This window comes from Triticum urartu, chromosome 6A (assembly GCF_056163025.1).
Source record: "Triticum urartu cultivar PI428250 chromosome 6A, HENAU_Tu73, whole genome shotgun sequence".
In the NCBI taxonomy this organism is placed as follows: Eukaryota; Viridiplantae; Streptophyta; class Magnoliopsida; order Poales; family Poaceae; genus Triticum; species Triticum urartu.
In genome coordinates this window covers 406302255-406324939 of record NC_141878.1, presented here as the reverse complement: position 1 = coordinate 406324939, position 22685 = coordinate 406302255, and the positions used below count along the sequence as shown (strand labels likewise).

The 22685-nt window shown below is 43.8% G+C and overlaps 3 protein-coding genes across 5 annotated transcripts; 1 reads left to right on the top strand and 2 right to left on the bottom strand.

The window, feature by feature from the left end:
* Positions 1–1211: 1211 nt before the first annotated feature.
* On the top strand, positions 1212–4636 carry LOC125513612 (UDP-rhamnose/UDP-galactose transporter 6). Of its 2 annotated transcripts, none has more exons than XM_048678772.2 (6): positions 1212–1466; positions 2270–2458; positions 2583–2767; positions 2843–3043; positions 3149–3310; positions 4013–4636. In XM_048678772.2, the coding sequence occupies exons 2-6, from the start codon at positions 2323–2325 to the stop codon at positions 4340–4342; spliced, it is 1014 nt and encodes a 337-aa protein (XP_048534729.1). In that variant the 5' UTR covers positions 1212–1466; positions 2270–2322; the 3' UTR covers positions 4343–4636. The 2 variants fall into 2 exon arrangements, with proteins under 2 accessions (XP_048534729.1, XP_048534728.1); XM_048678771.2 differs by having other exon boundaries at positions 1216–1462.
* Positions 4637–5425: 789 nt separating this feature from the next.
* Positions 5426–8644, bottom strand: LOC125513613 (protein TIC 20-I, chloroplastic). Of its 2 annotated transcripts, none has more exons than XM_048678775.2 (3): positions 8459–8644; positions 7375–7575; positions 5426–6363 (listed from the first exon to the last, which is right to left on the bottom strand). In XM_048678775.2, exons 2-3 carry the CDS (start codon positions 7544–7546, stop codon positions 5717–5719), a joined length of 819 nt encoding a protein of 272 aa, XP_048534732.1. In that variant the 5' UTR covers positions 7547–7575; positions 8459–8644; the 3' UTR covers positions 5426–5716. The 2 variants fall into 2 exon arrangements, with proteins under 2 accessions (XP_048534732.1, XP_048534730.1); XM_048678773.2 differs by having other exon boundaries at positions 7375–7581; positions 8459–8630.
* A 3657-nt stretch (positions 8645–12301) lies between these two features.
* Positions 12302–17237, bottom strand: LOC125517630 (AP2-like ethylene-responsive transcription factor BBM2). The gene is made up of 9 exons (XM_048682836.2): positions 16804–17237; positions 16051–16684; positions 14819–14901; positions 14645–14653; positions 14466–14554; positions 14275–14348; positions 14129–14179; positions 13850–13926; positions 12302–13359 (listed from the first exon to the last, which is right to left on the bottom strand). The coding sequence occupies exons 1-9, from the start codon at positions 17027–17029 to the stop codon at positions 12623–12625; spliced, it is 1980 nt and encodes a 659-aa protein (XP_048538793.1). The 5' UTR covers positions 17030–17237; the 3' UTR covers positions 12302–12622.
* Positions 17238–22685: the final 5448 nt, after the last annotated feature.

Genomic DNA, 22685 nt, shown 5'->3' with positions numbered 1-22685 from the left:
TCAACTCGCTCTCTAGGAGCATTTTCGCACCTCTATATATATGTGCGCCACGACCAAGGCATTAGACGGTCGTCGTGCTGTCTAGAAGGCATTGTGGGGTTGCCCTTCCCCCCTCCCAAGGTACACATGTTCTCTGGGAGGCTAGCAACTAATTCCACTATGGACAACAAAGTTTAACAATATCTCGAGGTCTCTAACATTTATCATGTCTATGGGATGGAACGAGAGAACTCCTTCCATGTCTTCTACAGATACCCATTGGTAGTGGGCTTTTGAGAGGCCATGACGCATGACAGGACGAAGCTGCATCTGAAGAATGCCGTCCCCACCAAGCACGAATGGCTACTACACCTCATCACGGCACATGCATTGAAGACGAGTGGCTCCCCTGCCCATGATTTTGTGGTGGTCATGGTACATTAGGAATGGAGTGGTTCTCTCATGCTTGCACCCCATCGAGGCGCCGTGTCGATTTCTAGGGAGCTACATCGACTCGTTGCTTTGCATCAACAATACCAGATGGTCGATGTTGCAGAAGAGAAGATGGTGATTTCGTATGGCAGTGGTTCACGCACTAGCTCAAGGAAGATCGCACCCCAAGGTCACCCTCCAGAACGATGGAAGTCACCGCCTACGGCCTAGTTGATACTAAATGTGGACGACGCATACCCCGAGTCTGAAGGTAACGATGGTGCAGGCATGATTCTTACAGACATCACAAGAAATACCGTGTTCTTGTCTTGCCGCCATTTGTTCAGCTGGATAAGTGCCCTGAAAGCAGAAACGAAAGCATGCAAGGAGGGCCTCACATTGCGATTGAGTGGAGCACTCTACCTTACATTATGGAAACTGATGGCTTTATTGCCGCAATATGACGGAAATAAACAAGTCTGCATGGCTATCCTAGATCAGGAGGTGAGGAGCATGCTAGCCGGGGGTATAACGTTTGAAATCACATCTATGAGGCGTGATGAGAATGTAGTTAACCGTGAATTGATGACAATGAGACGCACTAGCCCTAAAATAACGGTGTGGTTAAGGTCCGGCACATAGGAGATTGTAAACTTATGCATTCCAGATCAGACTCACCCGGTTTAATAAATAGATCTCCTTTCTTCAATGAAATAAAAAAAACTCTAACTCTGTAGTGATAAACTTATAAAATTGGCCCTACAAGTTTCTCCTTTTACATCCACATTCCTAAAAACCGAAAAATACTTCGCTCAGGCCCTCACTCCTCCAGACTTCATTTCATTCCTTCCTTTTCCTCTCCCCCGGGCTACCTTCGTCGAATCCTCTACCCAGGCCACCGTCGCCGAACCCTCTCCCCCGAACACTGGCCTCCTTCCACCGTAGCGCGCCACCTCGAAGGAATTCTGGTCTCAAAGCCGCCGTTCTCCACCTCTCCTCCACTGGACAGGCGTGGAGCGGAAATCTACTCGGAAATGGATTGATTTCTTTTGTAGGTGACGAACCCTAACTTTCTTTCTGGATTGGGCACTCCGATCCACCATTCGGTGCAGATGTGTTTTCTGCATAGTAGAGTACTAATTGCAGTTCATCCTCAAGAGAAATCGGGGGTTCAACTGAGCCCCCATGCCCTGTGTTAGGTCCTGATTCCCTGTGTTCGTTGCGTAATGCACCATCGACCTGTTAAACTTAAATGCCATTTATGTGAGGAAGTTTAATCATTTATAACCAACTTCATGTTTTTAGAGATCAGTAGGTTTTAGACAAATTTCATGAATTGGATCAGCTCTGCTGCCGAAAAAGTATATTTTTGTATCGAGTCATCTATCGTCTTGAATTGGCGTGCTGGAGCAATAATCCATATGTTGCTACATGTAGTGGATTAACCTCCTGGTTTTCTTTTGTCGTATTATACACCACTTGTGCAGTTCACTTATTTTAGCTCTCTTCGAAGGCTTTAAATTTATAAAGCTACAAAGTCACAGATCCAGCTACAATATGATATGGACTCTCCAATAAATTGCTGGTGCTAGTTACTTTGTACTGATGCCATGTGCCTTATTTGTTTAGTGTGCAATTTGTATCTTTTCCAGGCCTCACTTGTGGTCTTAATATCAAAGTTCATGCATCCATTCTTGAACTCCATTTCACATACACCACATCAGGGAGCTTCTCTATACTAATATTAACAAATCTTCGAAAACAAAAGTTGGGACCTTAAGATTTTTGTGGGATGCTGAGTTTTATTTATACTCATGTAGTTATCAAACTAATGTCTTGATTGCAATTGCTACTGAAGGTGCACTCTCCACTACTTAGAAAATTGGATTACACCCTACATGACAAGAAAGTATGGGTGTGGCACCAGGAAGCAAGGCAGAGAGAAAAGCTGCATTAGATGCTGGAGCATGGATGTTCAATGTTGTGACATCTGTTGGTATAATCATGGCCAACAAGGCCTTAATGGCTACACATGGTTTTAGTTTTGGTGAGACAATGCTCAGACGTTCAACTTCACGTGTGTTATCACTGATCTATAACTTACTGTGGTTATGCAGCAAATGTATCAGATTTCTTCTACTAATGTTGTGTGCCATGGTTTGCTTGTACAGCTACAACGTTAACTGGGCTGCATTTCCTAACCACGACCTTGATGACATCAGTAATGAAATGGTTGGGATATATTCAGCCATCCTACTTACCATTGCCAGAACTAGTAAAATTTGTCTTCTTTGCAAACTTATCAATTGTTGGGATGAATGTTAGCTTGATGTGGAACTCTGTTGGATTCTATCAGGTGAAGAGAGTAACTAAATTCTATTCAATTTTAGAATGTAATGCATATACTAAATTGCACTTTCTGCTGTTTCAGATTGCCAAGTTGTGTATCATTCCAGTTTTGTGTTTTCTAGAAATCCTCTTTGACAAAGTTCGTTACTCAAGAGATACAAAGCTCAGTATAATGCTTGTCCTAGTTGGCGTTGCTGTGTGTACTGTAACTGATGTTAGTGTGAACTCTCAAGGGTTGATAGCTGCAATAATAGCAGTCTGGAGCACTGCACTACAACAGCATGTGAGTATCCTGGGTGCTTGAATTTGTACCTTGTTTGTGCGCATTCCTAGCAGGCCTTGTCCTAATGGGATATGTGATGTATCTACCCTTCTTTTTTTCCTGCAGTATGTTCATCATCTTCAACGGAAGTACTCGCTTGGCTCATTCAACCTCTTGGGTCATACTGCTCCTGCTCAGGCAGCGTCGTTGTTAATATTTGGTCCTTTTGTGGATTTATGGTTGACTGACAAAAGAGTTGATACTTTTGATTATACCATGGTAGTTACGGTACGTGATGCTTTATTCTGAATCAGTTTGTTTCTTATTTCTTTATAAATTTGTTGCATCAGAAACTTATCTAGTCCTCGCCAGTTCTTGTAGCATTATAATTTATATCTGTAGGCTTTTAATGATCATCGTGGGATTAGGATAACATGTCTGTCACTATGAATATATTACTGCTGAGAAGTGATGTTTGATATGAGGGTAACTGCAATCTATATGATTTTCAGTTTTGTATTATCCCAGGTATAATCTAGTGTTCAGTACAGAAAATGTCACTCTCAGTAGTCACCTTTGTGTATATTTGTTTCCTCTTGATTATTGTGAAGTAAACAGATCTTACAGAAACAGATCGTACATATCAACCCTCTAAATAGTATTTCATAAGCTAACATGTGATGCCGTTTGAAATGCTAAAATATGTCATTACAATACAGGAGCTGCTTCAAATAATATAGAAGCATATAGGTCAAGTATGCCTGATTTAGAATAGCTAGTGAAGTTCTACTGTCAATGGCAGAGTAATGTTTCATATATCTGCTTCTTGTGATATATATAAAGTACTCCAGTTACTTGAAATTCTAGGATATGAGCATGGGAAACATGGTTTGGTTTGTAACCGTTCTCTTGGTTGATAGTTGTGTGACCTAAAATACTTTTACCAGAGTAAACTGGGGACTAATGTTTCCTTTTTCACTCTTTTTTCAGTTCTTCATTGTATTGTCGTGCATAATTGCTGTTGGTACCAATCTAAGCCAGTTCATATGCATCGGACGATTCACAGCTGTCTCGTTTCAAGTTCTAGGCCACATGAAGACTATTCTTGTGCTGACCCTGGGTTTTTTCTTCTTCGGGAAAGAGGGCCTTAATTTCCATGTCGCACTCGGCATGACCATAGCTGTTATTGGCATGATTTGGTACGGGTATGCGTCGTCCAAACCAGGAGGCAAAGAGCGGCAGGTTTACATACCAATCAGCGAGAAAACACAGAAGCACGGCATACTGTCATCGCAGTCTGAGCTTGATCTGAAAGTCTGAGGACTGAGATTAGAAATACAGGGTTGTTGAACTAATAGCAGGGGTAGCAGCGCTATTGAGCATCAAGTTGCGGCAATCCGATTTATTCTCTTCATTCATACGCTTTTTCGACGTTTCCGTTTTGTAGCCATAGCTAAAGGAGAGAACCTGAGCGAAATGAAATTGACTTTACTTTTCTGGCAAATGTCACAGCCAAATATAGTGGCAAGATAATCTAATTGTACAACATTTTGATTTTGTAACTCTGTAGATCTTCACAATAGTATAAGCTATCCAAATATAGTTATTACAGCACACTACATAGAGAGGTGACTTAGACTTCATGTGTGGTGGATTATGAAAATCTTGTTTGGCTAGCTAACTTCTTTTCTTTATAATATCGTGATGATTCTGAACATACGAGAAAACGTGAGGCGTCAACCATGGGATATCTGAATTTATTCAACTCTAATTTGATGTACGGTCCAGATTAATACACCAACTCATCTCGGTTTCAACTTCAAAACAACTACAACAACATATCTGGGCCTGTGTCCTGCAAAAACTTGTATTAGCTTTGTATTAGCTGCGGCAGATTCTAGCCTTCATTTAAGGGGCGGCAAAATAAGCAACCTGCAAGTACGGACAAGACTTGTCTGCTCCCTGTCGTGTGCCCATCAGTGCTCTCGTCTACGTGGCTTTATTTAATTGGAACAAAATAAGGCCCGGCCCCACCCCTTTAAAATCAGGGGGGGAGATGATTAGATTAGAAAGAAAAAAAAAGACAGTCGTAGGATGAAGTGGGAGCACGGATGGGAGCACAGGGAGGAAGCAGGCAAGCCGGATCCAGTAATTATGACACTTTCCTCCAGTAACTGGCTTAGATCCCTGCAAGTACACCTTCACCTCTACTGATTACACTTTCCTCCAGTAATTATGGCATGGTGGTCATTTACCAAAGGTGTTCAGAAGCAATTATACCATAGTGAACGGCTTAACATGCCATTCTCGAAATTCTAAGATTGCCAGAGTTAAATGGCTCAACAGCTCAAAGGAAACACAATAAGAGGAAGAATAGACTTAGGAGCTCCAACATAAGCATACTGGCCAAATTAAACATCATTTTGAATTGCTTGTCGTTTACAAACCAAGCCACACACAAAATTTAAAGTCAGGTGTCCCCTGGAACTTCATGAAAACATGCAGTATAACACTGCCAACACTGCAGAGTCTTGAGAAGCTACTACAATTACCCGTGATGATTGCATATACTTGCATCCCCTTCTTATGTCCCAAAATACACTTCCAAACCATTTTTTCCTCAGCTAGTTCTCTATCTCACACACGGTTCCTTAACCCCTCTTACATTTCCAGATGCACATTTGCACTAGCCAATTACCTGAACAGGTTCAAATCAGAATGGATGAACGCTGTGTGGGATATGAATGGAACGTTAGGATACATTCCTGAAAGGGCACACCTCATACACTCGACAACTGTGAAGATCTGAATGAAGGCCAGTGTCATCCAGAAATACGCCATTGGTTTACCCTGAAAGACGATGCTTGGATTCCAGTTGCACATGGTCGCCAGAGCCTGGGAGCCCGTGTCAAGAAGAATGGCCAATATGATGTGATAGCGCAAAAAGTGCGGCGACCACTTCCGTCTCACCACAAAGAAGTAGACAGTCATGAAGATCATCAGGAATAGCCATCCAGGGACTAGTGCCATTGTATCAATGAAGGCATAAAACAGCCCAAACTGTTGCAAGTATGGATGGAGCTGGTACACAGCATCTGCATGCGACCACATGTTGTGCAGCGGCAGAAGATAAGGTACACATGCCAGGGTCCTCCACCACCATTTGGGTTTAGAAGATAGCTCAGGGTAGCTGAAAGACGCTAAAGATGCCTGACAACTAACTTGAGATCTTGGGTGCGAGCTGCGGATTGATGGCAATGGCTTGAAGGGGTTGTTGCCCGTTACAGAATCACACTTTGCAAGGGATGACGATACGGCACGAGCGGAAAAATCAAAACAAGCTGAAAGTAAGAAATATCTTGTAAGGCAAAGGTTAGCATAATATCAATTATGGATAAATATAATTTAGATTCCCAAATATTCATAAGTAAAGTTAGCACATGGTATTCAATGTTCAGGAAAGAGCCAATATAAAATAATGTGGAAGTTGTATTCACGATAACTATACATCTGTATACTTGTAATGCAAGTTGAATTTCAAGATACCACTATGAGTTAATATGAAATAATTTGCTTGTAACTTTATAAAGACAATAGACATGACATGATCTGCAGGCCTGATACTGTCAATGCATGCATTATGTACAATTTAACTGCACTGTGCTAGAAACTTCTCCTTTCAAGTCTAATATTTTTTTTCATGTATCACTAACAATATAATGCCAATCCTACAACATTGTGAATATGTACAGGCAAAACTGTAGTAAGGTTTTGCAGTAACAGATTAGTGCCCCCAAATCTTCATCCTTCCTCATATTTAGAGGAACAGTAACACAGGGGCCATCAAGCACATTGGAGCTTTGGAAATAATTCAGCAAGTAAAGATATGGTATATCCCTGATATACTCTATTGATAGCATCTATCAGTGAGCTTAAGCATTACAGTCCTTATTTTACCAGCAAGGGCGAAAGAACTTGAAATTAATTTAAGCTTCCATAATATAACTTCGCACTTCCATTTTATCATTTGAGAAACAAGTGTTCAAGAGCTTTCATAAAAATCATGACAAGGAATCGCTCTCCAACGATATTGTGCAATATTAAAAGCCTATGTTACTCATAAAAGCCTAGGAAATCTTGGCCCACCAAGTGAATGGTATCATTAAGCAGTTAAACACAATATGATTACATCCAACCATATCCAGACATTTATTCAGCTGACAAATATATAAGATTATCTAACACTAGTTTATGATGTAGAAATAAAAGCTCCTTCACAAGAGCTCAGGAACTCAGAGTACAGTCACAGCATTGTGCCTGAGTAAAATATCCATAAGCAAGAAAATGAATACCTCTCAAAGGGGGGATTTTCTTGTCACAACGAAGTGCCGGTGCCCGCAGTTTAAGAAACGCTTGTTTAGAAGAAACCGATGATCTTGCAGGATATCCATAGCGGCTTGCGGCAGGGAATCCAAATAGCTGAGAATTTGCGGTTGCAGTAGCTATTCCTTGACAAGGCAGCATCGTGTGCAAAGCAGGATCTTGGACAAAATCTGCAACTGTAAAAAAATTCGATTAGCCTAGCCAATAGCAGTGTCAACTAATGGACAAAACCATCTCATCCGGCTATGAGGGGTTACCAGAAAACAGTGGATGATAGCAGTGAATATGTAATCAAAATGTGTCCATTATTCCAACTCTTAACATGGATAAACCCAGTGGTGGACGCATGACTAAATCTCATAGTATGATGGCAGTCAGGGGCGGATCAGGATGATGTGCATGCTATACATCTCACAGCCAAAATTATCTGAAGGTCAGTGATTTTTAACTCACTGGTGACAAAGTGGTCATGCCTCGGAACCAACGGCAAAAATTGCGGACAGGGTTGAGACAGCAAGGACGCGACGAGGTAGAATGGGGACGCGTGTGGGAGGCCGAGGTGGAGAGGAAGGGGGAGGCGCCGGCGGTGACGCCAAGGGAGGGCACGGCGGCAGCTTAGAGTCGCATTGGGGATTTGGGGGTAGGTCAGGACTCGCGACAAGAAAAGGTACCAACACGGAACGATGGATAGGGTGTGACGATGGAGAGGATAAGTTCCAGAGTTCTAACGACGAGGTTGACGAAGCCACGCGGGTGATGACGCCGGAAGCAGTGGTAGCTGCTCCTCCACAGAAGTTCGCCGGAGGAGCGGAGGAAGAGATCAAGAAGGAGAACAGGGCGCAGCCGGAGTGCGTGGTGTCCAGTGCCGGAAAGCTGTGGTTCGATTCGATGGCGGCAGCGAGGGGAAGTGCGCGCGCGGCGGCGAGGCCTCTGCCGTAGTAGGACGAGGAGGTGAGAGATGGAGAGAGCCGCCGGTGTCGGGGCGGAGGAAGGGGGCGAAGAGGTTCAGGGATCCATCGTCAGAGGAAGAGGAAGAGGAGATGGAGAGCTCACCGGAGAGAGGCGACCGTCGTGGTCGGAGGCGTCGCCGGCAGCACCGCGGCTCCGCTCGATTTCTGGCGCCGCCGCTCCGTCGCCTCGCGATAGGCTTTTGTGTCGGCTCCGTGGACTCGAATTTCTTTAGCCCCGTGGATCGGAGGCGATTAGGCAATTTGGGCTGGGAAAACACACGCCAGGCCCTCAACCAAGCACCTCTTTCATCCCAGTTCTCTCAAAATATTGAGAATCGGCCCGAATGCTATGTCTCGCTTAGAGGAGAGCTCCTCCCTGGCGCCTTCAGCGCCCGTTGGCCAACGCAGCGCCCGCTGCGTAGCTTGACTGGGCCTGGCCCAGTAACGCCCGCTCGCCCGCTCGCTGCCCCCCCCGCTCCCTCATCCCTGGCTCCCCTCGATTGCTTTTTTTTTTCTATGGCTAAATTGCTACAGTACATACTCATTTTCTTAAGGAAAAAAACCATTTGGCTAGATTTAAAAAAAAACAGTTGGCTACAGTATGTACTCTTGTGCTTAGAAAAAAGTTCATCGAATTTGCTAAAAAGTTCATCGAAGTTGAAAAAAAACATTGACTCAGAAAAATAGTTCATCAAATTTCAAAAAAGTTCATCAAAATTGAAAAAAAGTTCATCGAATTTGAAAAAAAAGTTCGTCAAATTTAAAAAAGTTCATCGAATTTCAAAATAGTTCATCGGATTTGGTAAAATTTCATCGATTTTGAAGAAAAAAGTTCACAAATTTAAGAAAAATGTTTATCAAATTTGAGAAAAGTTCATTAAATTTGGAAAATTTTCATTGAATTTGAAAAAAAGTTCATTCGATTTTGAAAAAGTTCGTTCAATTTGATAAAAGTTCATCAATTTCGAAAAAAGTTCAATGGTTTTAAAAAGTTTCTTTCAATTAGCATTAAGAAAAAGAAGAATAAAAAACCGAACAAAACCATTCCCAATAAAAAAGAACAATGATAAAAGAACAAGGAAAAAAATAGAAAAAAGAAAAAGAAGTAAGATGAAAAGAAGGAAGAAGTTTCTATTGAGCATGTAAGGTGGACGTAGCAGGGTGGTTTGCGTAGCGTGTATTGCAGTTCGAGACCTGGCACGCGCTAGTTTTTGTTTTTACAAACAGAAATCAGTAAAACGGGCCGGCCCCGCTACAAAAACAAGTGTACAGAGGGGGTGTGCATTTACAAACAGAAATCAGTAGAACGGGCCGGCCCAGCTAAAAAAACAAGTGTACAGAGGAGGTGTTCGCTCTGTACGAAATGCACTGTATTCGGTGCTTAAGGCGCCGAATAGGATTCAGCCGCTTAGGGCGCGACTATATTATGTCTCGCCTGAAACTTCCCTGCAGCGTGCGTAGGGGGCGGTCCAATAGCGTGTTACCCGTTTGCTCAGTCGTCAATCTATTGGCGGATGTGTTTTTTGGGTTTTTTCTTCTTACATGTTCTTTTGTTTTTTGTTTGGTTTTCGTATTTCTTATTCGGTCTTCTTTTGGTTTCGTTATACATCGGGTTTTTCTATTTTTTCTTTTGTTCTTTTGATTTCTCTTTGCTTCTTTCATGGGTTTCTATGGGTTTTTTCTTTCCCATTTTACTTTTTTTTTCTTCTTTTTCTTTTTTGGTTTTCAATGGTTTTCTGTTGTTATCTTTGTTTCTAATCGGTTTTCACTTGTTTATTTTTTGTTTTTTCTTTGGTTTCCTTTGTCTTTTTCTTTTTTCATTGGTTTTTTGTTTTCTCTGTTTTATTTCGTTTTCATGATGTATTTTTTGTATACATTTTTTTCAAAAACATGTTTAACATACATGTTTCACATTTTCTTGAATACAAGGTCAAGATTTTCAAATACGCATTTTTAACATTTCAAATGCTTCACTAACATTTTTCAAATACAATATTAAAAAAAATACATGGTCATCATGTTTTCAATACGCGGATCAACTTGTGGTTGGGATGGTTAGGTGGACAGTGGTATCCCCAGCCCATCAGAGTTCAAGTCCTGGTGCTCCCATTTTATCTTGGATTTATTTCAAGAATTCCGGCGATACGCTTTCAGTGTGAGAAGACATTCCCGTCAACTACAAGGCGCCTACGGTGACTTCGTAAAATCTAAAGATGATATATTGGCCCAGTCTCTCGGAGGTGCTTATGGGGTAGGGTGTGCGTGTGTGCTTTCATTACGATGAGTGCATGCGCATTTATATGAGCGCTTGCGTTTATACTATGTTAAAAAAAGATGTTTTCTATACACATTTTAACATTTTAAAATTTTGTGTTCTTAACATTTTTCAAATACACAATTAATATTTATTTAATACAAGGTCAATATTTTTATACACATTTATTTTTTAGATGCTTGATTAATATTTTTCAAGTGCAAGATTAACATTTTTATAATACACGCTCAACATTTTCTGTGTACACGTTTAACATTTTTCAAATACTTGATTAATATTTTTAAATATTTTTTTAACATTTTTCCAATGCTTGATTAATATTTTTTAAATACATAATCATTTTTTTCGTACACATTGTAATTTTTGTATACATGAGAAATATTTTCTCTATAAGAATTTAATATTTTTCATACAAGATTAACCATTTTTATAAAAAATGTAAAGTGTTTTCATATAGAATATTCTGAAGTAAAAATACAAAAAATAGGAAACAAATGAGGATGTGGCCTCCCGCAAGCTAGGCCGGCCCATCTGGCGCTCGCCTTGACATGAGGGCACTCGCGAATCGGACCTCCCCCTCAGGTTCTTCCCGAATCATGAATCCATGTTTTTTTTTTTGATTTGACAATCCAGGGAGAATCTAGGAGGAGGTCCAATTGTCAAACTTCTGGGAGACAATCAAAAGAACTGGGTCACATGCTTTCCTCTCATGAAGATTTTCCATGCGCTCAACAGTATTGTGTCGCTCCATTTTTGTTCGTTCCTTCACTATCGGCGCACTTTGCTCTCGTTTCTTTTTTCCCCTTTCCTTTTTCCTCTTCTTTATTTTTGGTTTTCTTTGTTTATTATGGTTTTCGTTGATTTTTCTGTTTCCCTTGGTTTTTTTGATTCTTTCACAATTTATATTCGGATTTTTGTTTGGTTTTCTTTGTTTCTTTATCATTTTTTTCTTTTTTCCCTTTCTTCATTTTTCTTTGTTTCTTTGTTTTAGTTTTTCAATTTTTATTGGTTTTTTAAGTTTTCCTTTTTTTTCTTGTGCATGAGGAAAAATTTTGTTATGTTTAATATTTTCAAATACATGATTAATATTTTCTAAAAAATATATATTGTTTTGATGTCTAATTTTTTTCATACACATTGTACAATTTTTTATATTCATCAGGAACAATTATTATATACATGTTTAACATTTTGTAAATACATGGTTAACAATTATTAAAACCTACATTTCTATGTCCACTTTTTTCATAAACATTGCACATTTTTTATATACATTAGGAACATTTTATGTATACACATTTAACATTTTCTAAATAAATGATTAACATTTTCTTAATACATGATTAACACGTTTAACATTTTTTGTAGACATTAGTACATCATATACATCTCCGACGAGTAGTAGTTTAAGCATGTTTCAAGTTTTTTTTTGGAAAAATGAGGATTACCTCGGCCTCTGCATCAATCGATGCATGCAACCATATTATTAAATAAAAACATTAAGCAGGTTTTGATAGTACGTAATTACATGGCGTAGTATGGATTTGAGGTATCAAATTCTGGTATACGGTTGCAACAAATGCAAAATAAAGGATGACCAGGCCCTTTTCTTTGAGGGGTCATATTTATCGTATACGGCTGTAGATGCGCTAACTAAATGGAAAGCCAATGTAAGTCGAATCACTGGAATTATAAAGTTATTGCCATCGCACAATCAGCTTTTGTCCTAGAGATTAACTTGATCCTTCTGAAACTACCCAAAACTAACAGCAAGTCAGGACAAGTTAGCTTTAGTTATCCTGACTTGCCATTACCAGCTTCCAGAAGGCATGCATGCACAGCACCTTTACGTGTGTCATCCACCCGGCCAAGAAGAGCTAGCCGGAACCCTGAGCTGAAACGCAACAACGAGCAACACCCTGACCAAACTTTTCGACTGTCTTGCTAGCTAATGAATCCCGCTATTACTAGCGTCTGCCCTCTTCACCATCATCACATGCCATTGAACGGCGAGCTCCAGTTGTTGGAGTACCCGTTCGCCCTCGCAATGCTCACAGTTGGCGCCGCCGCGTATGGGTCGGCGCCGGTGCTCGCCATCGCCATGGCATCGTACCCGAGATTGAGCTTCCCCTCTTCGTCCCCATAGCTGCATGTGCTTCCCTGGTTGGTGGCAGTGCTGCTGTGCCCCTGTTCATCCACCACGGTGCTAGCCGGCATCAAGAAGGCGTTGCCACTGGTGCCTTGCTGGTACCCGCCGCCGTTGTAGACCGTGGAGCTCGACGATGCCTGGAAATAGTTGTGAGCGGCGGTCCCGAGGTGCAGCTGCTGGAGGTCCTGCAGGCTTTGCGTGGCGACGCTGGCGTCCTGCTCGGGCTTGCACCACCCGCGAGACGGCTGGGCGACGTATGGGTAGTGCACCGACAGCGGCGAGGGCTGCTGGAATGCGATGGTTGGCCAGCCGTGGTGGTACGACGCGTACGTGCCCATCCCGACGTCGGTCAGCTGGGAGATGACGCCGCCGTCCATGCCGGCCCGCCAGATCGTGGCGCCAGCCTCTGGATGATCAGCGACCTCCTTGGGGCGCCTCGCCGCGCCACCCACCGGCAGGGTGCTGCTCTCGAGGATGGTCTTGACGTCGTAGCGACTCATGTCGAAGTTGGTGACGGCGTTCAGCCCACGGAACTTGATCGCCGCGATGTCGTAGGCCTCCGCCGCCTCCTCCTCGGTGCCTACGGATGTACGAGATTAGGATGCATGGTTAGCTAGCTAGGGCTGGTCCCCCCACATTGCATGCATATGTGACGATGTATATATATGTTTCATATTGCATGCATGCAGCTATACATAGGCGGCTCTAGGATGCAAGTGTGTGATTCAAATCACTAGGGTTTTCAACTTTGCCCTTGACTCCATGCCAAGGTTTTCTCTTTTCTTAGACAACTTTGAGACAAAAACTTGAAAAGGTACATTTGGGACATAGTTAGTGCAGTGACCACTATTTTATTGCCCCATAGGGCAACATATAGAAGATCTAACCTTCAGCTTTACGAGACGAAGAGTTCAAGAAAAAAGTAACTAAATAAGTAGTACTGGTCGATGACTTAGATCTTGGAGCTATAACACTATGACTAGTCATAATTTAGTCTTAAGGATCTTCATTAGTCCAGCAATTAGATAGGATCCGAAGAGAGGGTTAATTATATCTGATCAATAACTTACTGAAGGTGCCTAAGTAGAGATCCTTGTTTCCTGCAACCCTCCCAATTCTTGCTTGCCATCTCCCATGCTGATGGTGCCTGGTAAAGATCTCAGCCTTATATAGTTAGAACTTAGAAAATCGAAAAAAGATATAACATCCATTTGGATAACGTATCTAACATACATGTTTGCTTACGTGCATGCCTACTAATTCTAAGAATACATATCGGACATTAGCTATTTCCACATGACATAAATTATTATGGTAAACATAACAGACCGAATTACCTAGTAACATACCTAGTTACACCACGATATTTTGACGCACCACGGGAAAATCCGCTGCTATTCCTGCATTTGTCGGATCAACTTATTGATAGTGCAATATTCCATTTACTTGTGTGATAGTAGTTCAATATGAGATGAACGTCGGCTCGCGATAGTACCTTCTTAGGTATGCGATGTATTCCTGCCTAGTCATATGTTTCATTTCATCCACCTCTTTTTCGTAGGTATTAATCTACCATTGTAAAAAAAACTATTATGTTCCAATAAAAATAGGTTGAGATGTTTTGCAGAAATGAAAATAGCAATGCAAGGAAAAAGCGCCATAAAAATAGTATCAGAACTTGCTTACTGGGAAATTTGTTGTTGTTGTTGTACCCCAATACTTGAGTGCTGCCAAATCATAAGCCCTTGCTGCCTTGTCCTCCTTGTCATAGCCACCTAAGGTTTCATGATCACAATCATAAGGTGGAATAACTAAATTGGTAAACTCCAATAAATAAAAATGGCCAGAGAGTAAGGCAAGCATACCCAGATAAACTGATTGTGGAGGACAATACAGTATCATTCCCGGAGGCGATGGTGATGCAGTCATGCAGAGTGTTGAGGGAAACACAAGATAAAATGCGTAAATAGCACATCACGGGTGTATATATTGTTGTGCAATGGAGAGAGAAAGAGGAAGTATATAGCCATTTTTATTACCTTGCCTACCCTTGCGACTCTGCCCTTCTCTTCTGCAGCTATTGTCCCAGAGATGAGCCTCATAACGCCCTGTCCATCTATGTCTGAAAAGGAATATTGAAGAACATAAGAATATATATAGTTAGCACATTCAAAATGTACATGTTGTTGTTAAAAAAAATACATCCATTTCTAATATAATGTAGATGTATGTGCAAGAGTATGTTGATCAGAGAAAAAGAGCATCATTTTCTCATTTTATATGACTTTGTATTCATCATTCATTGAAGCACATTCGTTTTGAGAGGTCTATAAAAGAGCTCTATATAAAAACTTCTGTGTTTATCCAGAGAAAAAGCAAAGAGCCACACTATCTATTTGTGTTGGGTACTTGGGTCAGCTAGAACAGTTAATTTAGTTATACCTCTTATTTTGGTGCACTCGGGTTATAGTGGTGTAGATTAGTGTAGAAGATATCATAAGAGTTCCGGAGAAAAAGAACAACACTTAATACTAGTTCAAATTGTGTGGTAAGTACTAAGTGGTAGCTATAGTATGAATCATGTCGTGTACTCGTATGAACAAGTAATTCAATTCAATTATGAATAAGTCGTTTCTTAATTAGCCAGTGAGCTACATATTACTTCTTAGTTATATATACCTGACCATTGATCGGTTAGGCGGCATGATGGGCGGTGATTGCGGCGAGACACGTATTGCTTCACCCCCTAGCCATTGATCTGCCAGCCACTTGGTGGCCCTTTCATTTTATTTATTTATTAGGGCACGTTTGTGTTGTTGCCCCAGCGGGGCTTATGTTTATTTTTTCCTGTGCTTGAACTTTGTTGTATGTATGTGGTGGTTCTTTTATATCTTTTAAGCAGGGTGAAAGTCTTTTACCTAACTCGTGGATGAAAAATGGGAGCATCTATATATTAATCATTGGATATAATAACTAAGTCGATTTGTCACCTTTTCTCGGTCAACGAATTATATATATGTGCTCAAATAATCACCAAATTACAGGCACGAAATCAAAGTACTCTAGCTTGTATTATCCTGACTAGCATAGATCCCTTATGTCTGTTTAAAGAGTTCCTCGCTAGATTGATCGCCCAATTTGAAATGCCAGTGTACTAGCCCAATTGGAAATGGACTAATTAGTGTAGGTCATGGATCAACAATTAATGTGAAGAAATCGACTAGTAACAATATAAGAAATCAACCAGTAATTAATAATATAATGTTCTAACCTTGTTACACCTCGATATATCGACGTCCTTTGCCCGAATGTGTCGATGGACTTCCTCGCGACAGCTTCTACCGCACCGCCCGGCGAATCCATGGCGCCGCTGGCCCGCTTGTTCTCCGAGGAGGTGCTCTCTGAGACTCCCCCACTGGGACTGCCGCCGAGCACAGCCATCGGCAAGTGCGATCCTGAGCCCGTGCTCATCGAGAGCGCCAGGCTCTGCGAGCTCCCCGCCACCACCAACGCGCCGTTTCTCCCCAGCGGATCGAAGCTGCTCGCGTCGGTGCCCATCTCCTCGTGGGGTTGCGGCTGCTGCGCGGGCGCCCCGGTCTGCGACTGCGGGTGCGGCGCTTGGGGTACCTGGTTGTCACGGAGCCAGCTCTTGATCATAGAGAGCTCCATGGTGTTGCTCCTGCTGTTGCTGTTGGTGCTGGTCGCCATCGGGACACCGGAGAACAAGAAGCCACCGGCCTGATCTTGCTCGGAGACGAACGAGTTGCCAACGAGGAAGTCCTCAAGCTTGGGCTCGGTCTCGGCCTCCATGGCCGCCCTCTTGCCGCCGACTGCGCTCGACCCGACGAGCATCGAGAGCTCGGACGCACCGCCGTTGTAGTCCAGATCACCCCTCATGTTCCAATCTACAGCCACATCAAATAACAAGAAACCTTGAACGGGAGAAGTGATACATACCTACAACCTAGCTAGATAACATTGGATCGGAGTGCACGCGGCAAACTGGCTAGCTTCTTCCTCTCACCGTGGATTTCATGAGCTCCCCTATTGAAGGCCTCCGTGATCCCGTATGAAGGCTGATGATGACCTGGCACACCGAGTTGAGCGTCGGGAGCTGGCTGCGTGGGTAGGCCATAGAAGCCACTGGCGCCAGCGATGTCGATGTCGGCGGGCGGCGAGCTATCCTGATGCGGCTGTGGGTTCTCTTGGCCGGAGAGCGAGAACCCCAACCAGTCGTTCCCAGAAGCCATTATGGGACGGGCGATTGATAGAACAGCCCGCGGGGCTAGCTGCGATAGATCAATAGTTGGTTTCTTCCTGATCAGAGCACTGGAAGCATTGGCGAGGTAAGGTGGAAGCTGATAGGGGAGGAGGGTATACCCCTTTTTGAGAAGCACCTAGAACACTAGCTACATTTGGGTCAACGTGAGAAGAGTGCAGCAGTGGCCAGAAAAATATCCTGGCCACATGAGAGAAGGGGGGAATGTGCTAGGAGAGGTAAGTATTTATATGAGAACGTAACAGTGGTGGTAGTTGTGTTTTTGGTTCTCTATAGGACATATAAACAATTTTCCATGAAAATAAATTGTGTGTAGATCTACGGGTCATGACTCACATTTTTCTGGATTTATTCTAGACCTTCCAGCGCGTTTAGGGGGAAAATATTCCCGTCGACTACAAAGGCGTTTATGGCGACTTTGTCATTCTCAAGATGATTTGCTGGGTCAATCTCGAATATGCTCATAGGGATAGGTTGTACGTGCGTGGATTCATAGGGATGAGTGCATGTGCGTGTGTATGAGTGTCTGCGTCTGTACTGTATTAAAGAAATGACAAATAACAATAAGAAAAATGTTACTACTACAATGCAGTAGGAGAAGGAATAGAAAAGAAGTGGAAAAGGAATCGAAACGTAAGGTCAGCTAGGATTTCTTAAGTCGCATAAACATATATTCATTTGTTTCAGAATACAACGCGTACATCTATTGATCAAAATTGAGTTTTGATCCTAAATATCTCATACAAAGCTTAAATGATTGTGAAATCACAATATTAAGAGGAGCCTGCTAGGTCTCTTCATTGCGTCATCGTGGGGGTTGTTCACGGTGGCATGGCATGGCTGGCGATGGTGGTCGTGCTCACAGTCCCTTCTTCCTCGATTGTCTGGTGTTTAGCTAACTTTCGTGCTTTAAGATCTCTTCATCGTCTGACGGATCAAGCCCTTCGTGCCAGGGCGAGGGGGTAGGAGGTCCTCTTTGGCAACAGGTTGATGGTGCAACGATGAGGTCCCCATGCTGAAGCTGACGAATGCATCTTGCTCCTGAGTTTGCCCTCTTCCATTCATTGACTTTGATGAGGCTTCTACCTAGACCAGCGAGCATTTTAGTGGACCAGGGCTTCGCCGGTATGAAGTTACACTTCACTGTATATCCTTTGTACATTTGCATGTTAGTTTGTAGCCTTTGTTAGCCGTTGAACCCTTGAATCGATCCGAAGTGTGTCTAGCATCAAATCTTGTTGTTGCATACACATGATGAGAAACCTAAACCTTGCCGTCCCAAGAAGACAACAGGAACCTACATTAGATCTCCATTGTCTCCATCATGACGAGCAAATTACTCGAGGAGGATGGAAGCCCGAAGGACCAACTTGAAGATGAAGTGCCGCCATCTGCCTGAGAGCTGCCCATGTGGCCCTCTCCACCATTGGCTGCCCGGCCAGCGGGCAGAGGCGAAGCCCGAAGGGGACGAGATCTTCACCATGTCTGCCGCTGAGGAGAAGAAGAAGAAGAAGAAGAAGAAGAAGAAGAAGAAGAAGAAGAAGAAGAAGAAGACATGGAAACACGTTATTCAACAAACTGGCAGGTGAAGCACATGCAAACATCTCCAAGAACACACCTACCATGCTAGACTTACACTTGTCATGCAAATGTAATGGTTGTCATTGTTCTGGTTTGTAAACTCTTCCTTGATTAATGCGATGAGACAAAGCTTTTGTCCTGGGTTTTAAAGCTCCAGATGTTTATCTGATTACTCCACGCCATTGTTATCTGAAGAATCAACTAAAATAAGCACACCTTTTGTCTCTTTTTTAGGCCAGTCCTGCACTACGTATATGCTCATGCACTGGCTATATAGAGAGAGGTGACTTGCTGAAGTAGACAGGTAGTAGTAGTAATGCCAGACATGCCATGCATGGAAAAGGGTCCTAAGCTCAAAATGTGCCAACATATCCTTGGATCTTAACCCAGCGGCAAGAAGAATCCAATAACCAACGATATGCGCCCGTGTGCATGCATATGGAGTATAGTACGTGCGCGGACGGTTCGTCCCGTCCAACGGAGACGAATCCAGCGAAAAGATTCCCGCGGAAAAAGAAACTGGGAAACGGAACGGTCAAACTCGTCACGCGCGCACACCTGTAGAAATCGACCTCTGACATGCATGTCGTGCCGAGCGAGAGCGCGCGCGTGCACATCACCATCCCCTCTTCTTCCGCTAGTTCCAACCCACCCACCACACGAATAGGCGCAAGGAGCTACACGCGGGAAGAGCCATGGCCAGGGGACGGCAGCCTAGGCTTGCTCGCCTTATAATACGCTGTCTCCCAGGCAAATCACTGGATCGCATGGACTGCTGGTGCGACCTGCTTGGACTGGACTGGCTATCCCAAACTTTGCGACTGACATGGCTCACTGCAAACCGCAAGAAATTCAGGCCGAGCTGGTAGAAAATCTGATTTCATGTTGTAAGTGGAACCTAGCAGGCCTGTAGAGTCTGTTCTTTTTCACCATTTGAATGATGAAAGTACTGTACATGTACGTACATGGAAGCATATATATATATATATATACATATATATACATATATATATATATACATATATATATATATAGCTACTTGCCAAATCTCTTCTGGAAAATGCAAGAGTAGAACTGAAAGTGTCAATCTAGTGTGGATCTCACTCCGAGCATATTATATTTACCATCTCGTGATCATTCCTTGGTAGCATAATCAAATGATCCAAACCCACTGTCTTCCCCGCATCAGTCGGGCGGGCATCGTCGATAAGCGCCCGTCCAGCCCCAAAGAGCGAGAAAGGTTAGCCCTAAAGAAAGCTCACGGTGACTCGGAATAAAGTAGGCGAGCTGGGGTTGCAAGCTGTGCCCTCCACGAGGACACACACCCTTGTCTTCCGGGCACACCAGAGGAGATGAACAGTGCCGCCACGCACTAAAGGAGTGCCCTAAACGTCTCTGCGAACATGCATGCTGCCTGATCCGCCCGTCGACCTCGATCTCTCGCGGCCGGTCATGTGCAGCGCTAGCTCCAGGGACCATACATGATTACGGGGAGAATGTTAATCATCCTACTGCAACTAGCTAGCTGCTGCTAGTGGCGATGTGTTGGCCATTATTTGGATATAATGAAATAGCTACACACAGCTGGGCTAGTATCGTTGCTGCTACCTGCTAGTATATATTTGCTGCAATTGTACGCATAGACTTACGGTTAGTTGTTTTATCAAACATGTTTTGGTAATTACAGGGAGATGCATCGGCATGAAGTAGAAGAAGAATCTGGTAGATCTTACTTCATGCATCCATGCATGCATGCATCAGCTTGCGTATAGTAGTATGAAGAAGAGCAGACGGCGCCGATCCAGCACTTGGTCGGTGAGTGTTAGTCCAAAGCAGCGTCCCTGCTGCTGTGACCGTGAGAGCCAACAGCCGTTTCTCTGCAAGTGCATCCCGTCCATCCACACAAAACTAACCATGGCGTTGGTGTTTTCCACGGTGCACGTGAGGTGTGAGGAGCCGTGTAGGTTCCCCATGCACGCACATCACATCTTGTTAACACGGCACTAGTATTACTTTCAGAATATGGTGGTGGTTCACAAGATTTGAAGATTACAAGCACCAAGGTGCCGAATTGGAGATGGGGAAAGAGGAACTAGGGTTCTAAGGTAGTAGGTAGCCGCCGCCGTGCCGTGCCGTGCCTTGATCGATCTTCGATGCCTCCTCTGTCTCACTCGCTGCTTCCTTATAGGCTCGGGCCGCGTTCACCCACTGCCCTCCCATCATTCTCTGGTTGGGCCTCCGGTTCCTTCTCGTTGGGCCTTGGGCTCTGGAGCTGTCAGGTCCGGCATCTAGCTGTGACCCTGGCCCACTGGAGCCAGGGGTGCTAACACCCTCTCCTCCTTGAGTTGCGGCTTGACCCCAAGCCGCTGCACAGGGGAAACGCGACTGGAGCTCGTCACGGTCCTCCCAGGTGGGATCAAGTCCATCACTTGACCAACGCACCAAAACTTGATCCACCACACGGCTTGCTTTGACCTTCTGACGGTTGTCAAGAACTTCAACAGGAACAGCAAACTGGTTAGAATCATGTGGTAATACTGGGGAAATGGACACACCTGGCTTCAGAGCTTTGCGAAGCTGGGATACGTGGAACACCGGGTGAATCTGCGAGGTCTCCGGCAAGGCCACTCTGTAAGCAACTTGGCCAATGCGTTCTTGGATGAGGAAGGGGCCGAAGTAGCGGAAAGACAATTTATGGCAGGCACGGCGAGCGACAGTACTTTGCACATAAGGTTGAAGCTTGATGTAGACCGAATCGCCAACAGCAAAAATTCTTTCAGACCGCCCTTTATCGGCCTGATGCTTCATACGCATTTGTGCCCGCAGCAAGTGTTGACGGATCAGAGCAGTCATCTCTATACGTTCAGAAAGCCAAGTGTTGAGGTCAACGACCGGGGTGGCTGATGCTGCTTCGATTCCCCAATGTCGAGGATCATGGCCATAGAGCACAAAGAATGGGGACTTGCCATGAGCGCTGTGCCAACTGGTATTGAACCAATATTTCGCCAATGCCAGCCAGGTACTCCACTTCTTGGGGCAGGAGTGGACAAAGCATCGTAAGAATGTCTCTAGACACTGGTTGATGCGTTCCGTCTGGCCGTCTGTAGCCGGGTGGTAAGGTGTGCTCATCCTCAATGTTGTACCTGATCAACGAAAGAGTTCCTGCCAAAACTTGCTTGTGAAGATGGGGTCCCGGTCAGAGAGAATAGAGTCAGGAAGGCCATGTAGTCAGTACACTTGATCAATGTAGGTGCTAGCCACTTGAGACGCTGAGAATGGATGAGCCAGAGGAAGAAAGTGGCTGTATTTGGAGAACTTGTCAACAACGACTAATATACAGTTGTACCGCCCTGATTGTGGCAATCCTTCAATGAAATCCATAGACACCATCTGCCATGCACGAACAGGAACAGGGAGTGGTTCAAGCAGGCCTGGGTATTTGCAGCGCTCTGGCTTGGCTCTCTGGCAAACATCACATGCTTGTACAAATTCCACAACGGATCGTTTCATCCGTGGCCACGCGCACACTGATTTCAGACGTTGATAAGTGGCCGGTGCTCCGGAGTGCCCCCCTATTGCTGATTGGTGCCCCGCAAGTAACATTTGTTGTTGCATTTGATTGTTTCGCCCGATCCAAACTCTTCCTTGATAGAGCAAGATGCCGTCCGATAGGGAGTAGTGCTGGTGGGATTGAGGATCCTTGCACAAATCATCAATGATCTTCTGGGTAGCCGCGTCCTGGGCATAAGCTTCTTTCACCTCATTGAGCCACTCTGGTTGGCAAAGTGATATTGCATACAGGGTATCTACGTCAGTGAATGGGCGCCGAGAGAGAGCGTCGGCAGCTCCATTATCAACTCCTTTCCGGTAGCACAATCTGTAGCGAAGACCCAACAACTTGGTGAATGCCTTTTGTTGCCATGGGGTATTTAACCGTTGGTCTTCGAGATGCACCAAGCTGCGTTGATCTGTTTTGATCAAGAACTCGGCTGTCTGCAAGTATGGTCGCCAATGTTCAACGGCTATCAAGATTGCAAGAAGCTCTT

Bases quoted from the DNA above. Each gene is read 5' to 3' on its own strand.
- LOC125513612 (XM_048678772.2), top strand. From the start codon at position 2,323: ATGGGTGTGGCACCAGGAAGCAAGGCAGAGAGAAAAGCTGCATTAGAT. The intron at 3,044-3,148 runs GTGAGTATCCTG...TTTTTCCTGCAG, and splicing joins GCACTGCACTACAACAGCAT to TATGTTCATCATCTTCAACG. The intron at 3,311-4,012 runs GTACGTGATGCT...CTCTTTTTTCAG, and splicing joins ATTATACCATGGTAGTTACG to TTCTTCATTGTATTGTCGTG.
- LOC125513613 (XM_048678775.2), bottom strand. From the start codon at position 7,546: ATGCTGCCTTGTCAAGGAATAGCTACTGCAACCGCAAATTCTCAGCTA. The intron at 6,364-7,374 runs GTATTCATTTTC...TCTTACTTTCAG, and splicing joins GAAAATCCCCCCTTTGAGAG to CTTGTTTTGATTTTTCCGCT.
- LOC125517630 (XM_048682836.2), bottom strand. From the start codon at position 17,029: ATGGCTTCTGGGAACGACTGGTTGGGGTTCTCGCTCTCCGGCCAAGAG. The intron at 14,902-16,050 runs GTTAGAACATTA...ATTCCTTTTCAG, and splicing joins ATATATCGAGGTGTAACAAG to ACATAGATGGACAGGGCGTT. The intron at 13,927-14,128 runs GTATGTTACTAG...GATCTTTACCAG, and splicing joins AAATATCGTGGTGTAACTAG to GCACCATCAGCATGGGAGAT.